The sequence below is a fragment of the Eucyclogobius newberryi genome, unplaced genomic scaffold, assembly GCF_026437365.1.
Source record: "Eucyclogobius newberryi isolate DKJ021-1_F unplaced genomic scaffold, fEucNew1.0.hap1 SCAF_10, whole genome shotgun sequence".
NCBI classification, from domain to species: domain Eukaryota; kingdom Metazoa; phylum Chordata; class Actinopteri; order Gobiiformes; family Gobiidae; genus Eucyclogobius; species Eucyclogobius newberryi.
Window position 1 is genome coordinate 26,163,955 of NW_027315724.1, and position 17,535 is coordinate 26,181,489.

General features: G+C 39.2%; 1 protein-coding gene across 1 annotated transcript in view; it reads right to left on the reverse strand.

The window, feature by feature from the left end:
* traf4a (tnf receptor-associated factor 4a) overlaps positions 1–17,535 on the reverse strand; it is a 31,692-nt gene that overhangs the window by 4,417 nt on the left and 9,740 nt on the right. Inside the window, exons 2-3 of the mRNA XM_072464411.1 lie at positions 4,007–4,058; positions 48–152 (exon numbers count right to left, since the gene is read on the reverse strand). Coding sequence (XP_072320512.1) covers positions 48–152; positions 4,007–4,058 — 157 coding nt within the window. The remainder of the gene's footprint in view (positions 1–47; positions 153–4,006; positions 4,059–17,535) is intronic.

Sequence of the window (17,535 nt, forward strand, 5' to 3'; positions counted from 1 at the left end):
TGACTCTTTAAGACCCGCAGTAGTGACCGAGCGGTGAAACACTGTACCTGTAGCTGCTTCATCTGCCCTGTCCAGCGGCAGCCCTCCTCACTGTGGATGCAGCGGATGGGCAGGGCCAGAATCTGCTGCTCCAGTTCTGGGTCTGGATAGATCTGAAAAGGAACAAAACTGTTTTTTTACATATGATATCGTATGGGTTTGGGTTAAGCTCTAAATTGCTCTAATTGTCTCATGGCATTAAGTAGTATTTGTAAGCCCCTGATTACCATTACAAGGTGGGCAATACATCTAAATTAACATAATATTGTGAATGTTGTTTTTAGGTCAGTTTGCGTTATGTATGTTTTGTTGTTTTATGTTTATGGGAGTTTTTGTTTATAGGAGATCTTCTACTCCCTATAAGTGATCTGTTCTTTTCTTCTGTATCTACCTGCGTTGCATCAATGAAAATTCCCCATGTGGGACAATAAAGGAATATCTTATCTTAAAAATAATATAAAAAAATAGACACAAATCAGAGTCAAACTGTTTTTAAATTAGGCCTCTTACAGTAAATGAGCTGTACGGCGTTTCGCTTGATCTAAAGCACAACCGCCGAGGAGAATAAAGTATCAGATTGCACTACATAGAAGTCCATCCCTAGTCAGTGCTGCTGATAATGAATCTCTGTTAAAGTTTATGGGGCCTTTGAGAGCCAGACGGGGGCAGAGAGCGCTCTTATTTATCCCCGGCGCAGTCTCTAAGGGATGAGTGAGTTTTCTGCCCAAACGCTGCTGAACCCACCCCCGTCCCGCCGTAGAAGGATTTACAGCTCTGTCTGAGTCTTATCCCCCTCCGACACATGAGCGCACTCTGGTCAAACAAGAAGAGCCACTTCCTCAAAATGTCACAACAACCCTCTAACTGCTCACTCAAAAGACCAGCCGCTCACGTGCCTCTCCATGCAAATGTATTCAAATGCACCCACGGCAGTTACACGCCAATGCCAAGTGCTGAGCCGCTTGTTTTTCACTGGCTTTACACGGCATAAACACTGTATATTTTTCATAAAACGCAAATTAATTTCACCTATACAGAATAAAATCAGTGGGAACTTGGTGGTAAATAGCATTCCAACATATAATGCCTGTAAACAATGTAATAAGAGCAGGGAAATTGTATAATATCGCAGTAGTTTTGGAGATATGCACAATTAGTATATTGAGAATATTGTTAATTATTAAAACTACTGACAATCACCTCAAAAAGAGACTGAAACATCAAGTGTAATCTCCAAAACAAAAAGGTATAAAGTGATATTTCTTCTCTTTTGTGGTTCATTTTATGGTTCTATCATGTTATGTGCGATATATGAATGAACAAACATTAAGATGATGCTAAAAATATCAACATATTCATTTTTGTCGATGTCGCCCACGCCTGACTGAGGTTCTGTTCGCTTCATCTCTTGTTACTGCTCGTGTGATATATATTGCCACAGAAAAACAAAATTAAATGAAACGACGTTATGCCCATGTTACAATAACTTCTAACAATAATTTCCAATAAACCCTTTTCTAAATATCGTTTGAAAACTGCTGCAGTCAATCCGTAGTAAGTATCGATAATTTGTCATGAAAGTTATTTGACCCTCTTCAGCTCAAATCTTATGGTACAACAAAGCTTTCCCCGCTAGAACATGTACACACAATAAATACTGAGCTAAAAAGATATTGTTCAAGCTATTATTTATGGAATTACAAGTCGATATAATGATTACTGTGACAGGCCTTCTGTAAAACAACAATTTCATATCTTACAGCCCATATTGCTCACCTCTAATAGTCAGAGACACCTTTACTTCTCTCAAACCGTCTTAAAGCTCCATCTGTCCATAACTTTGCACTGCACTGTATATTTAAGCGTTCGGCTCCCTACTTTGCTGCTAAAATCACATTCTTTGAGGTCAGGCAAAGCAAGGGAAAAACCTCTGCAGCAAAGTGAAACATTCCTGCATTGTTCCTGCCTTGGAATCTGCAGCGGGACGGCAATAATGATCTTTTAATAACTTAGTCCCCGGCAGATCAGGGGGTTAAGCTCTTTGGGGCGCTAACTGGAGCTTTTATGAAGTGTGCCGCAGCTATTGTCAGTCCCTGAGCAGCACTACGGCACTATACTACGCTTTAGTGGCTGCGGCAGTCATCCAGCCCTGTGCTTTTCAAAGAATGTGTGATGTGTTTCTGATGAACAAAAGAAATAACATACTAATAGAGCAGCAATGCAGAAAGTCTGGTACGCAACACTTTGGCATCTAGGTTAACAAATGCTTGGATGATAAACCATTGTTATAAAACATGTTTGTCCGTCTCTTTTGGTCTCAGTGCACTTCCGACCAAAACTTGCTTATAACAGTTTCGAAGCAAGGATTTGACAAAAATGAATCAAACATCTATCTATTGGTTGTATTCCTAAGATAATATTCCCATTTTATTATTATGTGACAGTAAATGTTGTGTTTGAGATTAAATTGGTTTAAACTTTGCATGGACGTTTCTGTTCTTATCATTTTGAATCAACTTCAGGTTCTACATTTTCACTATAGTTTTCATACAGTAAATACTTTTTTTTTTACATCTCCAAAACAACATTTGCAGTACATAATAATACAAAAATATCTACAACTCTGTGATCAAATGGCTTAACTATTAATGTAATAATTCATTAATAAAGTGCTAGATTAATTAGTCCATGGGCCAGACCCTAAAATTTGACATGGTCCTCCTTGGTATTACTCAAGGAGGAAAGTGCTATAAGTGATTTTGAAAAGCTTTGTATTTTGATTATTTTCAGAGTTTAAGCTGTATTACATCTATGAGCCCCCACACAGGGCCATTTTCTAGTTTTGGTCACGTTCCGTCAATCAGAAAATGATTTAAACTATTATGTTTGGTATAATTTGAAAGAAAACAGCCTTGTCTTTCCTTTAAACACAATCGTAGCACTCTTTGTTAATGACCACGGCAACTATGGTCAGTGTTTCAAACTGAGAATCACAAGAATATTTTTCCACCATTTTCGCCTGAACTGTTTTACCACTTCTTACATTAAGACCTCTGAGAAAATCATAACACACAATTGTGCCGTATATTTTCCCTCTCTAAATGGATGATGTTTAAGCCTATTATATGAAATGAAAACCTTGATACATTTGTGTAGACTTCAAGAAAAGAGGAGGCCTATCGAAAGCTTAAAGGCGCAATGGACAATTTTTCGGCGATTTGAGAACGCAGGCGGAAGTGCGCATGCGCACTCGCCCGTGCGGATCGATACAACACACACGTGCGTTTGTTTATTAGCGCAACGGAGCGCATCACATCGCTCGTCTCCCGTAGATTTCTGTCCAATTCTGCGTCAGCTCGAACTGTCTTTCTCCGTCTTCATTTTGCCCCGTACACTGAGGGAACTATATTATGATAGATTCATGCGCTTAGACACGCGGAAACGTGGGGACGAGCCTGACGCGGCTGCAGGTGAGCGGTAGGTGCGTTTTATGATTGATACGTGGCAGGACAAATGATTTATCCACGCCACGAGGAAATATGATAAAAAATTTGCTGAAAAGAATCGTCCATTCCACCTTTAAGTGTGTCATTTGCTGAAAAGAACATTTCTGTAGAACATGAAGACATATGATATTGTAATTCAAAAGAGTTACATCATTTTGTAATATTTATTTGTGGCTATAGTGGTCATATTAATAACAATACTATTGTGAAGTAGTAGCTGTAAGTGATTAACGTGCACACACAAATTGGGTCAATACTGTGAGACAAGACAAGGATTAGAACAGGACCAAACCAAGTCCATATCAAAACTAAAATGAGCCCCACAGCAGTACTAACTCGCCATATAACACTTATATTCTATCTAAGATTTTACACTTGCACTTTGAATATAAATTTGAAATCTCTCTCTGTGTATTTCAGTTTAATTTTGCGTCATTATATTTGCTTGTGTACTCGCATACCTTTGCATAATCCAATGGAAGCTGGTCTTCTGGACACTTGAAGACGCCCTCACTGCAAGAAAACACATGAAAAAGACGGTTAAACCTCCATAGTTTGGATGAAAACGTGGAGAAAAAAGTCAGGCAAAAAGAAGTGTAGAAAAGCATTTCAACGAGCCACTTTGAATAGTGTTGGAGTGAAGCTCTGCGGCCAAAAGGCCCACTTCAGCTTTTGTGAGCGCAGCATTGATTTTACTTTAGAACTCACTGCAGCAGATCACGCACAATACAGTTACGATTTATTTTTAGATTTGATGACATTTTTGTTCTGTATGCCTTCAGGGCCACTTCAAAATACAAAACGCCATTCCCCCCCTTAAACATTACCAGGTGTTTAACCTTGGTTTACAATGGACAATAATGTGGCTCTTCCTCATGCTTGTAGCTTCGTGCGCTAGTGTACAAGACAAGTTTTATTTTCCCTCTGCCTCAAAATAATACTTTGTTTTACGAATGCTCCCCCATGCCGTTTGCTTCGGAGCCAGATGAGCAGTGTGTGCCACGGCTAATTAGAACGGCAGCTCTGCATATCTCTGCCCTATAATGCCATCATGAAATATTCACATGTGTAAATAATGGAGGCTGTCTGAGAAGAGCGGATACACATAACCTACATTAAAACGGCAACGCAAGCAGACAGAAAGAGGTTTTACAAAATGTCCAAAAAGGCAAAGTCTTATCGGCACAGATGTTCCTGTGCCTCCTGCTGCTCTGGGACACATGTGCTGCAGTCCAACACGCTCACATGAAGGATTTACTCACACGAACTGTATGTAATCCCAATTTATTTAGATTTACAGTTCTGAAGGGATTGCGGACATCACAAATTTATAATACAATATGAACACGCACAACATGCGTATTGCAGTAAATGAATGAATAATACACTGTTCAGGCTGTCACTATTAATGATGATAGTAGTGGTCCAGTCAGCAATTATTTTGATTGATATTGAGACTTTTGAAATACATTATCAACCAAATAAAGGTTAAAATCTGATCTATATTCTATGTTCTATATAGAGAATATTTACATATGAAGTGTATTATTGATGCAAATCTCAAATTGTTTGCTATTTTCTGACATTTTGATGTAATAATGCTATTCTTGTTTAGAGTCTGTATATTCCAGATAACCATTATGACAATCAAAATACAATTGCAGATCTACTAATGTTCTGAGCTTTATGGTAAACCCGGTTCTATCAGTGAAGGCAAATAAACTCAATTAAGTTAGAAACAATATCTGAGTCTAGATCCTTTAATTCCAGTTTAGTCATTTTTAAGCAGTAAAATGTTGACTTTGCAGATAAAATACCTTCAGTAATTGCTAAATAATTATAGTCCAATATTAAGCATCCATGATGGATGGCCAAGTTAACCCGACGGCACGAAACATAAACACCAGATTTCCGGACTAGATTAGGGGTGGATGATAATGACAAACATGAACATCTCAACATTTTTACAAGGTTATTGCAATCTATCAGAAATGTGCTCATACATGTCTGTAAATAAAGTATTGCATAAACTATCAGAAATGTGCTCATACATGTCTGTAAATAAAGTATTGCATAAAACATGTTGGGACAGTAAAATAAACCAAAAAAGTGCAGAATGTACAAACATGACTTTATTTGGGAATTTTCCTCTTCATCATCCTTCATTTTTATACACAAACAATTCTTGAGGCTCTAGAAACCAGCAATAAATAACAACGGTAGCTAATGCATCTGCCTTTAACTTTCAGACCTCCTCCAAGTCCTGTTTAAACTCATTAGTGGACCACTGTGACGGTCTATGCTTTGGGGGGGCTCTTTCTTTTCACTGGGCTGCGTGCGTCACCTGACCAGGACGTCCCGGAGGCAGTGGGACATGTGACAGACGTGTGTGCGCTGGACCCGTGTGGCCAGCTGCTGTAGGGCGAAGGAGGGGGGGGGGGATAATGCAGGAGGCGACAGCAGTAATTCTCGTCCATTAGGGTCACTGTGTCAGCAGGGAGCTAGGGCCCAATTAACAAACCACGTCGTAAAAAACAGGGTTAATCGATCAGGGGCTGCACCGGCGCAGCGCAGTCAGCATCTCGTGATTACTGCAAAATCACCTTCACCATTCATCAAGGAATCACTTTTTTCAGTGCAAAAAAAAAAAAAACACCACACACACACTGCAAATAGGGAGAGACAGGCTCGTCCTCCTCGTGTCATCAGAGTGGACAGCCAGAGACCTATATTTTTGAGGCACAGTGAGACACACGGGCCCCCCCTTTCCCACCGCCTCGAGCCCAAAGCGCACAATACTGATGTTGCATTGTGACAGTGCAATTCAACCCTGCTCCAGTTCTGCTGTGTCCTTTTCAGAGACTTGTTGTTCCTTCAAGGCAGTCTAGGGAGCAAAGTCAAGGGAAAAGTTTGTTGGTTTCCTGACTTGATAATGAAAATAATAATGAAAAACATGAATACCGTATTTTCCGGACTATAAGTCGCACTTTTTTTTCATAGTTTTAGCCGGGATGTGACTTATACTTATATTTATACTTATATACTTATGCTCCGGAGCAACTTTAATGTGATATTCTTTGTTATCTTCACACTTGCAACTGCATGTCATACTCCAGTGTGACTTATATATGTTTTTTCTTCTCTATTATGCATTTTTTGGTTTATACTCGGGTGCAATTTATAGTCCGGAAAATACGGTACTCAATATTGTTTGGGATTCTCTCAATGACAATATTACAATCGATCATAAATGTGCTTAAACATGTTCGAGTAATGCATGAAATATGATATGACAATAAAATTAACTAAAAAGAGCAGAAAATTGACATGGCATGTTTATTATATTTTACTGTTGAACTGTTTATTTTGCAGCCTTTTAAATAGTTCTTAATATAGACAATACTCCAAACTTGAACTTTGCATAGCTCCAACAACAACTGCGATGTTATAAATCTTTTGACATATCACTCAACTCTTGACCCAATTCTTTTATCCAGCTTTGGAACCGGCATGCAAGAGAACAGTGTTTTTGTCATTAGTAAATTATTTGACAGACAACATTTCGTTGTGGCATTTTTAACCTGTAATGTACTCAATCACTCCCATTTGAGGGACAATAGTGGTTATTAGCACTGGCCTAACGCAGCTATAAAAGTGTAAACTTGTTCCATAGCCCAAAGGGTAGAAGCCTCTCATGCAAGAACCTGTGTGACCCTTAAAAACCACCTGCTCTCACTGTCATACAAATACCGTAGTTGTTTATCTTATTTTTCCCAGTTCACGCCCAGAGCTGCAGGCGAAAGGTTGTAAAACACATGTACTTTCAAGTGGAGCAGAGCAGGCCAAACACTGTACGGAATAAATGCTCATAAATGATTCATCAACAACACCATAAAGGGTCAGAGGAGATAATTCAGTGTGACTCAGATACGGAATTCACTTACAGTTCACTGGTTTACATACATTTCCCCCACAGCTACAAGAGGCAAGTCGTGCAAGTCCCAAACCAGGATACATTATTTAGAGGGTTGTGTCAGAGTAGAAAGCTGACCTTAAATCACATCAATATTCAGATTATGGCTGCGTAATTATAATCTAAAACAACTGTTGGTCAGAATATTTCCATAATGTCATTTGTTTCGTCTGTTTTTATGTTTTATGCCGAGCTGGACAATTTGGGAAAAAAACATTTACGGTAGTTGCAATTTGATTTTTTTTATTTTAATAATCGGTTTCTGTACTAATTTCACTTTTCAAAACTGGATGTGAAGATTATTCGGTTAATGGATAATCGCCACAATATAATAATTGTTAGAAAGTTTAAAAAAATCATAACCATGACAATATTATAAGCAAAATTAACTAATTTCAATTTCAAGTAAACCGAAATGTGTAAAGTGCTTTTTCTCACATTATCTTTATCATTGAGAAAGTTTGAGTGTGGCAAGGGAACATGTTAGGAATGAAAGAGAATTGCCGTAAATATTTTCACTGTTGATTGAACATGGTGACAATAATTGTACATAATCATCAAATCGTGATCTTTCTTCTAACAATAATCAAAATTACAATACTTTTACATCACGACATCCCTAGCAATGTTTTATATGGACCTTTTGAGTTTGAAATGAAGCTTAATGCACACAGGTGTTGCAGTATCAGGTGTTGTGACAATAGTGTCCGCCTCTGTCTGCTCGTTACTGACAGTCTGACAGAGAGAAGCCCGAATCCCTCACGTTAGATCTAACCTCAGCTCCACACGGGTCTGTTTTTCCAGCCGACAGTGACCACACACACAGAGGAGACAAGTCTGTAGTCCGACCTCCTCTTCACAAACAACTGAGAATACTCCCGTCCTTGTATCCGCCACTGAAGTCAATAAACCAACCGAATCAGACACACAAGAACGTTAACAAAGCGGACCTCTGTGTCTCGTGCGCGCTCCCCTGTTTGCGGCTGCAGCGTTTGCTCATGTCCTCCAGGGGATCGCTTCAAACTCGAAAAAAAAAATCCACCCCCCAAACGCTGGAGCTGTCGCATTTTCAAGTTATGATCCAGATTAACTTTCAGCTTTACAAACAAAACCTCGAATTCCAGCACTGCCCTGAGTCCCATGTGTGCAGGGTCCCAGCTGCAACACGACTCTCCGCGCAGGAAAAGGGGGATTGGGTGCATCTGTTTTGGTTTTGGATAGCGGCGTGTAACTTCCTTTGTCAAGAATACTTATCCTGTGTGTGAAAGAGGTCTGGTGGGTTTCATATTGGGGAAACTAAAGATAAGTCAGAAAGATGGAAATTAAACAGCCAAGGATAACAGCTGAATTTAAGCTCTGTTGGTTTACAAAATCCAGAACGAAGATATGCTTTTAGAGCTATCAAATGCTCAAAATAAAAACAATGAGCCGTGACATCTCTATATAATAAATCTGCACAATCTTATTATGATCAAAACCTTTTTATGCTATCAAGTAGAGGTGGGCAATGTATCGAAATGTAGATAACACTGATAATGGTGTTTTGAGGATACAGGTATATTTTGAATATATGTAAAAAATAAGAAATAAAAATGATTTTACAGACATTTTTGAATGAAAATAAATATAAAAATAAATAAATAAAAGATTTTTTTCAATATCGGCCACCCTTACGATCTAGTAGTTGCGGCTTGAATGTAACATACCGTATTTTTCAGGCTATAAATCGCACCTTTTTCTCACAGTTTTGGCCGGGGTGCGACTTATACTCCAGAGCCACTTCGTTATTTTCACACTGGTAACCGCATTTCACATGTTGATTATTTTCACACTGCCAACCACAAGAGGGCGCTCTAGGCTCTAAGTGACGCAGAAGAAGAACCAGCACTTCCTCTTGCTCTGGAGTTTGTGGAGTTGTTTAGAAGTGACACAGAGGAAGCAGAATTCAATGGATTTAGTGATTTGGGGTAATACTGATGGTTTAGTAAACTTTTAGCATGTTCTTTATGCTATAGTTATCTGAATAACTGTTAATATGTTACGTTAACATACCAGACACTTACCACAGTTATGTCTGTGCGTCATGTAGCTGAAGGTGTTACGTTAGCATATGTAAGATAAGATAATCCTTTATTGTCTACACATGGGGAAATTTCGGTGTTACAACGCAGTAGATACTAGGGGAAAGGACAGATAACTTACGGGAAGTTTAAAAAATGTTCCATAAATGTACACCTATTCACCATGTTCTTTAATCTGTTATTATTTTAAATTGCATTTCAAGATGAAATGTCTGTTCTTGGTCTTGGATTTTATCAAATAGATTTCCCCCAAAAATGCGACTTATACTCCAGTGCGACTTATATATGTATTTTTCTTCTCTATTGTGCATTTTTTGGCCCCGGTGCGACTTATAGTCCGGAAAATACGGTAATAGCGTATAGTTTAGATAGAATAAAGTAGCATTCAAATCCAGTCTAACGTCTTTCTGTGGCTTGTGTTTCCACCTGTGGAACCCGATGCGCTCCAGGGCTGCGGCTGTAGAGTTAACTTACAGCTCATGCACCTCTTGATGCAGGGATGGTGACAGCATGAAGAAGACGTTCTAACAGGGCATTACTGAAACTTTCCCCTACCTTTTGCATGTTTAGTACATTAGATACGTTGCACCCATGTGTGGCGTGGACTTCCCTTAACAAAACTTCACAATGTACACAATGTTTAGTGATCTGTGATGGGATGGGACAAGCTCTCGTAACATAAAGTTGACTGTGCACACATGAGTAAAACTTATTTCTAAAAGGAGTGCTACAATGACAGCAAAAATCTAAAACAAAATCTAAAAAACTGTGAGGCAGGACCGTCTTTGTCGCGTGAACTCAATTATCTCGTCTCGTCTTGTGAAAATTGTGTCTCGTCCCATTCCTAGTAAACAACGCAACTAACTGACCAGCAAAAGGCTTTAGATTATTTAGTCCTTCCCTAAATAAACCATATGGAATTTCCTTTCACACTAAGACCTGTCAAATCTTGCAGAACGTTAAATATATAACATTATCGTAACATAACTCTGGAATACATAAAACAGCTTTCAGTTCTCGTTACATCTCATCCATGGTTCATAACGCGGCAGGGACCGGTTTGTCAGCTTCCATCGAGGGCCCCCGAGGTGAACGCCTGTTTTAATATGACACCTGTAAAATCCTACCCCTCTCCCGCGCTGGTCACTAACGGCGACTGGCAGCTGCAGCACGAGACGCAACAATGGCTGACAGCGTGCGCGTCATGGCCATCAACAAGAGGCAAATAAATTACATCCGTCAGCAGAGTCTAGAGAGAGAAGTTTAAAGTTTTTTTTTTTTTTTTATGGCATTGATAAGATTTTTACAGTGCAGCCAGCTACTACAACTACTCTCAAATCTCAATGGTGTGAAACTAAGATGTAATTTTGTAAAAGAGGTGGCTATGATGCAAGCCAAAGCAAAGGCAGTGGTACTAGCAGTTTGTAAGTGTGGGCAGATCTGGCTGGAATCCCTGGCTCTCACACCAGAACCCCGAGTACGTAACAGTCACTGGGACAAAGAGACGAGAGTATGCGTGTTAAAGAAACACTAGGGGCAGTTTGCACCTCAAAATAATGCAAGCAAGTTTGTTTGTTTTTAATGCCAAGCTGCTTTTAGCTCAAGATTGCAATGTAAAATGAAAAAAAAGTAAAATAAAGATGTATTAGAGCTGCATGATTTGGGGAAAATGTGTGTTGTATAAATTTTACATTTATACAACACACAATATGTTTAAATGCGTGCAGGAGAATTTACAAAATGACTGAAATATGAACTGTTAATTAGACTATGTATTTCAGAACATGTTTGTACAGGTCTAAACTATTAATTAGCAGTTTTTGTGCAGAAAAGTACAGGGTATTGTTGTTGACAGCCTTTGCGATTTGCTCACTGCTTTAATTCAAAATGCCATTTCGATATTTATATAATGTTATAGTTTAATACTGAATATCCAAATAAAAGCATAATATGTGTACTTTAAATTAAAAAAAAATATTTCGAGAACATGGTTTCTTTTATCACACCTTGAGCAAAGACTTTCCCCCGTCCTGCACTCCTGCTCCTGTCTATTTACATTGTCAACATGACTTCACTTCAGCACAATGTTTCGTTGCGTTAATTCAAACCAGCATTGAGCCACACATGGTTTATGTGAACGACACCTGAGGCCATCGCTCTTATAAATTCTTATGTAATGATTCTGCTCTTCCTCCTGCAGTTCACCTCACTGTGGTGACCTTCATGCGCGCTGGCCATCTGTGAAACCACATTAAAGGTTAGCAGAATATCTGTTTGTTTTTAAAATGTCAGCTCGCTAAAGCAGCACATAAAGAGCAGTATCAGTGAGGGCTCTCTGCCAATACAAAGATTTAGAGGATTCACTAAACAGTATTTGGGCTGTACATTTATTTTTTATGACGGCCAGTGGATAATGCCATTCTGAGTGTGTGAGGGAACGATCAGTATGTGTTTAACCTGAAACTAACAGGCGACAGGGAAAGCTGTGAATGATTTATGTCTACCTGTAATATCTACATTGTCTCGAGAAAGGCTGGAGCAAACTTGAGTTGAGCAAATGGTCAATAACCATTTAATCCTATGAAATAACCTAACATTGTATTCACTTTATTTCAATTCACATGACTAAAAATAAATGTTTATATTGGCAGAGGTTCGGTTGATATGGCACTACTTTTTCTTTCTATTGGAGGTGCTCAACCAAAACTGTAGGCTGACTAAATGAATCAGGAAAATCAACTGATGTTAAAACAAAGAACGACAGCAAAATTAATGTTGAAATGCCTGTGTCTTTGTCCTGTCGACATTAACAGTAGGCACTACCACACAATGGGACTCTTTTAAATAGGCGGATTATTAGATTACATTCATAATTGGCATTATCTTAAAGCTTAAAGTCACCCCTGTAATTCCTCGGGTCATAGACGGGTTAACAATGGATAAATAGCAACGGCGGCGGACTTTTTGATAGTTTGTTTTATCTTTCCAGAAAGCACATTTGTGTGCCAGTAAAAGTACGGCGTGGGGGCAGAAACCAGGGCGTGTTTGTGAGTAATTAGCTGACGGTGACTCATCAAATTGCCAGAGGTGAGGCGGCCCGGAAGAAGCCACCTGCCGCAAGACAAGTGAACCACAGAGAAGAGAGAGGAAGGGAACGAAGAGAAGGAAGGAAGGATGAAGGGAAGGATGAATGAGCGGTCACGGGGTGGACCGAAGGGCGGAGGCGCTGCCATCTGCACGCACGTTTCTTTAATCTGCCCTGAAGTGTGCGAGGAGGAGGGAGATGGCGCTTAGCAGCTCTTATAATCCCCACGACTGTCCTCTTGTATCAGTGTAATATGGGCCCAGAGTCACTAGAACAACTTCAAATCCTCTTACTTTGTTTTGATTGAGTTTATAGATTTACAGCTCTCATAAAATCAACCGCTTTTCTGGTATTTGTGATTCATAAGCCCCATAAAAAGAGAGTTGTTAAAGAGATTTGGATTTCCCAGCACTCAATCATACCTACAATGTATCATGCAGGGTGTTAAGGAAGCAGTTTTTGTTGTTGTTGCAAATAATTTAACACAAACTTAAGAGTATAGGCCTCTTCTTGTCAAGTTATGGGATAAATGCTCTTTCTGTTGAATAATACGCACAGTTGTTCTGCTTCTCGTCTTGTCTGCAATGGCTTTTAAACAGTGGATCATACATTGTTGTTTCTAGGCCGGTCACAGTAATAAATTTGATGCAAAAATATCACGATAAACTATTAAATTTAAACTGCTTTATGTCACGGTGACACAATAACTCGAAAATCCCAGTAAATTCTATTCCAAATCAACCGTATAGGAAAAATCTTGTGCGGAAATGAATGAAGAGTTGAAGGAAGAATATTAAGTTTCATTTATTGATTCAAAACTGTGCAGCAAACATTTTAAAATATTACCATTTTTTTTTTTTATGTCATAATAATAATCTTAGTGCAAAGAAAAGATCTACCCAATAAATAATGAGCTCCAAAAATATTATTCCAGCTTTAATTTATTGAACGATAAGTCAATATAGTAATTATATCGTGACAGGCTTTTCAAATAATCTAGATAATTGAACATCTAGAGTTGTATGATAAAAGACTCAACATATAAATGATTTGATATTTTAGTGTATTTTTTATATCCTTGAAATGCCCCACCTCCAATAGAAAAAAACTTGACCAATAAAACTACCATGTAACAACAAAAAATGCTGCAATTAAACAAGCCCTTTCAGCTATTTCAAGTCAACTATGAAATAAAATCAAAGCAAAAATGTTGCAGAACGGGGCAGAGTTTTCCTGATCAATTTCATCTGGCAGATTATACAGTGTTTGCGCGAGGTGCGGGGGAAAATCAATGCACTTTCATTAACTGAGGCTGATCGGGTGCACATGCGAGGCAGGTGGGAGGGGGGGATTCCTGTAGTCCGCCACAGTCAGGAGACCACCGACATCCACGGGAGCAGAACATGAAAGCAAAAGGCTCGGCTTAAAAGAAGAGCGTTTGATGTGGCTAAATGGCACTTGGGGGGGAAGGCGGGAGAAGAGAGGATCAATGAATTTTAGCTCGTCTCACGTACTATACTTTGTGAAAACGGTGCTAAGAGCTGCCTTCGAGGTGGCTATAGGTGTGAAAAAACCCACTCTTTTCTCTCTTTTCTTTTACTACGTTTGTAAAAAAAAAAAAAAAGGTTGAGTAGTTAGTCAGCAAATGCAGGCAGCTCTCGCTCACGTGTGTAATCACAGATGGCAGGGCTAAATTTAGCTCAAAGGCCAGATTTCGGCTCTGTGTGGCGTTGAATGGAGCGAACCTTGGAGGAGCTGCCACGCACTAATCCAATGGGTGGTAGAGAGAAAAGCAGCGTGCCAGGACATCTCCCGGTCTATTGCAAAGAAGAGGACACCGCCTGACTAACTGGATGCATATGGCAGAGGCAGAGGCGCTTTTGGGGACAGTATAAAGCAGTATGAAAAAACACAGCATGGAATTGTTGAATTAACACAGATTAGGGTTAGTGTGCAAGACTTCAAGCACTAACTCCAAAGCAGAGGAAATTGATATTCATGCATTTTTAGTATCTGTGAGTAATTTTTCAATCAGAGCAAAAAACTGAGAGATGTCTAAATCACTAAAGAAACTATGTATCTATGCACGCAGTAAAGCGGTGGAGTCGTTATCCTGCCCGGAGTTGTTAACATGACGCGCATGTGTAAGGAACACTTGTGACTAAACGAGTAAACTGTTGTTGTTTTGTCAGTGTGTCCGTCAATGCAAATAAATGACTGCATCGAATTGGCCTCAGTGCATGTGGTACAATAATGACTATATAAACTTAACACCAAAGTAGTAGACAATATTTTGGCTGATCTTTATAATATACACCTTTCTTTACACAGGAAATGTGTTCTTATTTTGTGTATTTGTGTATTGCTGCTTTAGGGTTATTGTGTTGGTGGCGTTACGTTTTATATGATCATTTATTTTGATCATATTTGTAACAATATTTCACATTTACAGATTTGTTATGTTACCATCTTGTCTTATGTTATCTTATTTTTATTTTATTTTTTCCCTCTATTCCTTATTAAGAATATGAGAGGTTCTGTCTATAGTTTTGTTTGTAAGAGTTTTTTTCTATTAAGAGTGTTTTTTTTTTTTAAAGCTTTCTATAAGTTATCTGTTCTCCTACTTCTGTATCTACTTGTTGCAACACTGGAATTTCCCCCTTGTGTGGACAAATAAAGGCTATCATCTTATCTTATCATCCAAGCATGTCCAAAACGGCATTACTTTTACTAATAAGACTTCATATACTATATTTCGTAATTTCCTCTCCAAAAGGTGGACACAGTGGTCAGCTTCTTCTCACACTCTCTGCATTACTCTCGTTACAACCTCCTCTAGTTGGGGTGTATTTTACGAGTCTCATCCTCGCCAAGGCGTCTGGAGCGGAGTAGCGTTTTAAGCAGGATTTAGAGCACACTTGGCCACCGGCGGGAGAAATCAATCTGGCGACCCTCGGAGGTAAACGTCGACGACAATGGCACTAAAAATTGTGACATCGACTGACAAATGACATCAGAGAGCGAAGGGAAGAAAGAATCACCGTGTGGCTTGAACATAAATTTGACGCTTTTTCCGAGAGAGTTTTCACATTTACTCATCTTGTATTATCACCGTCGCGGGGACGTTTTGCACCTGCCATTTTGAAAAGTACTACCCACAACTCATACGCACACAAACCATAGATTAGTGGCTTATTTGCCCCGTTCTCTCCTTCTTTGAGCAGCAGGTGGGCAGTGCCGATAAGCTCCCTCACCAGTCACGTATCCTTTAATTAACCTGCACCTGTTCTCCTCACACTATTCCCTCCAATGCACAATACAGAGAACCCTGTAATCTTATCACGCCTATAATTCACATATATTAACATCCGACTTGCTAAAACGGCTCAAGTGACTGGGAAATGTGAGTTTTATTGTACTACATTGCCGGTTTTCAATGGGGAATAAAACTAGGTCATTGCTGCCAAGGTGCTGGTTTCTTCTCGATGTGAGCTTAAGACAAACAAAGCTCACGAAATAACCCCAGCAACTCCCACAATTATTTATATTGTACACCGAGATTCTTTATATACATTTTCAAGCAGATAAAGGTAAAAAAATGTTCAAACATTGAGAGAATATAGAGAATATGTTCAAATACAGTGCGTTATTGATGAATATTACACCTTGAGCTCTTCCATTGTTTTAGTCTTAGTGTCTCCTTGTATTTTACTGTTAGTTTTTGTATATATGTATAAGGCTAACTTTTATGTGAATGTTTGATTTATGTTGTGATTGCATCAGGATTAACATGTAATGTTTGCTCCTGCCGAGTCGATCTTTAGAAAATAAAATCGAATTCTGACACTTTTGGCATGATTTTTAGAGTCTGTACAGTGAAGATAACGGTTATGAAAACATGATTACGGTTATTTTAATAGTCGCCATGTCACGATTATTCAGATGCAGCCCTCTTTACAAACACTGGCCTTTACTGCTCCTTTACATCAGCAAAATCATCATCGCAGTCACTAGATGGATTTCTGCCCTCGCAATGTGTTGAGTCATTAAATCGCTCAAAGAAACTAGAAAGGTTTTTTCCTGCTGTCTGTGTAGCGTCTGGGCGATGTGCACATGATGACTGGAGGTGAAAATTTTAGGTCCTGTGGTTTTGTGTCCATGGGAACAGGGAAAAAGGTGTTAAGGTGTCTCTGTGACGAAGAGCAGTGCGACTTAATTCACAAATCACTGGGTTCATATTCTCATCATCTGCTATCACGGCTCCTGTTTGTTCTATCGATCTGAGGCGCAGCCCTCGGCGTCTATGCACACGATCCGTTTGCTCCAGCTACTTGCACTTGTCCACTGTTGAGGATGCAATTTCTTTGTTTGGCGAGGCGAGGCGCTGACGTCAAATCGCCTCCATTGTTTCAAAACGCCTCAGCTGCATTGTGCATCGAGCATGAATTCTTCAACCTGCCCCTGTTGCTGGGAGCAACAATGAGATAAATTACAAGGGTTTTTTTCGTACAGCGCATAAAAGAGCAGAGGGAGAGCACAAAGGGAACGCAAGCGAGGGAGTTGTCACACATCACTCTTAATAATTCACCATCAGTTCTACTATCAGAGTTTTGTTCAAAGAGTGTTGAGTCGGCTATTGTTGTTTTTCTGTGACAGTTCATCCTTTTGTTATAGAGATGGCTGGTAAAAAAAAATAGAATTTACATTAATATGCCTAAAAACTCTCAAAAAACGTCAAATGATAATTGCACTATAGACATAACACACTCAATTTATCCAGACTTGGGACCGGCGCAAATACACTGGCTTCAGATGGATCTTTGCTGATCTCTAGGGATGCCAAAGTGACCA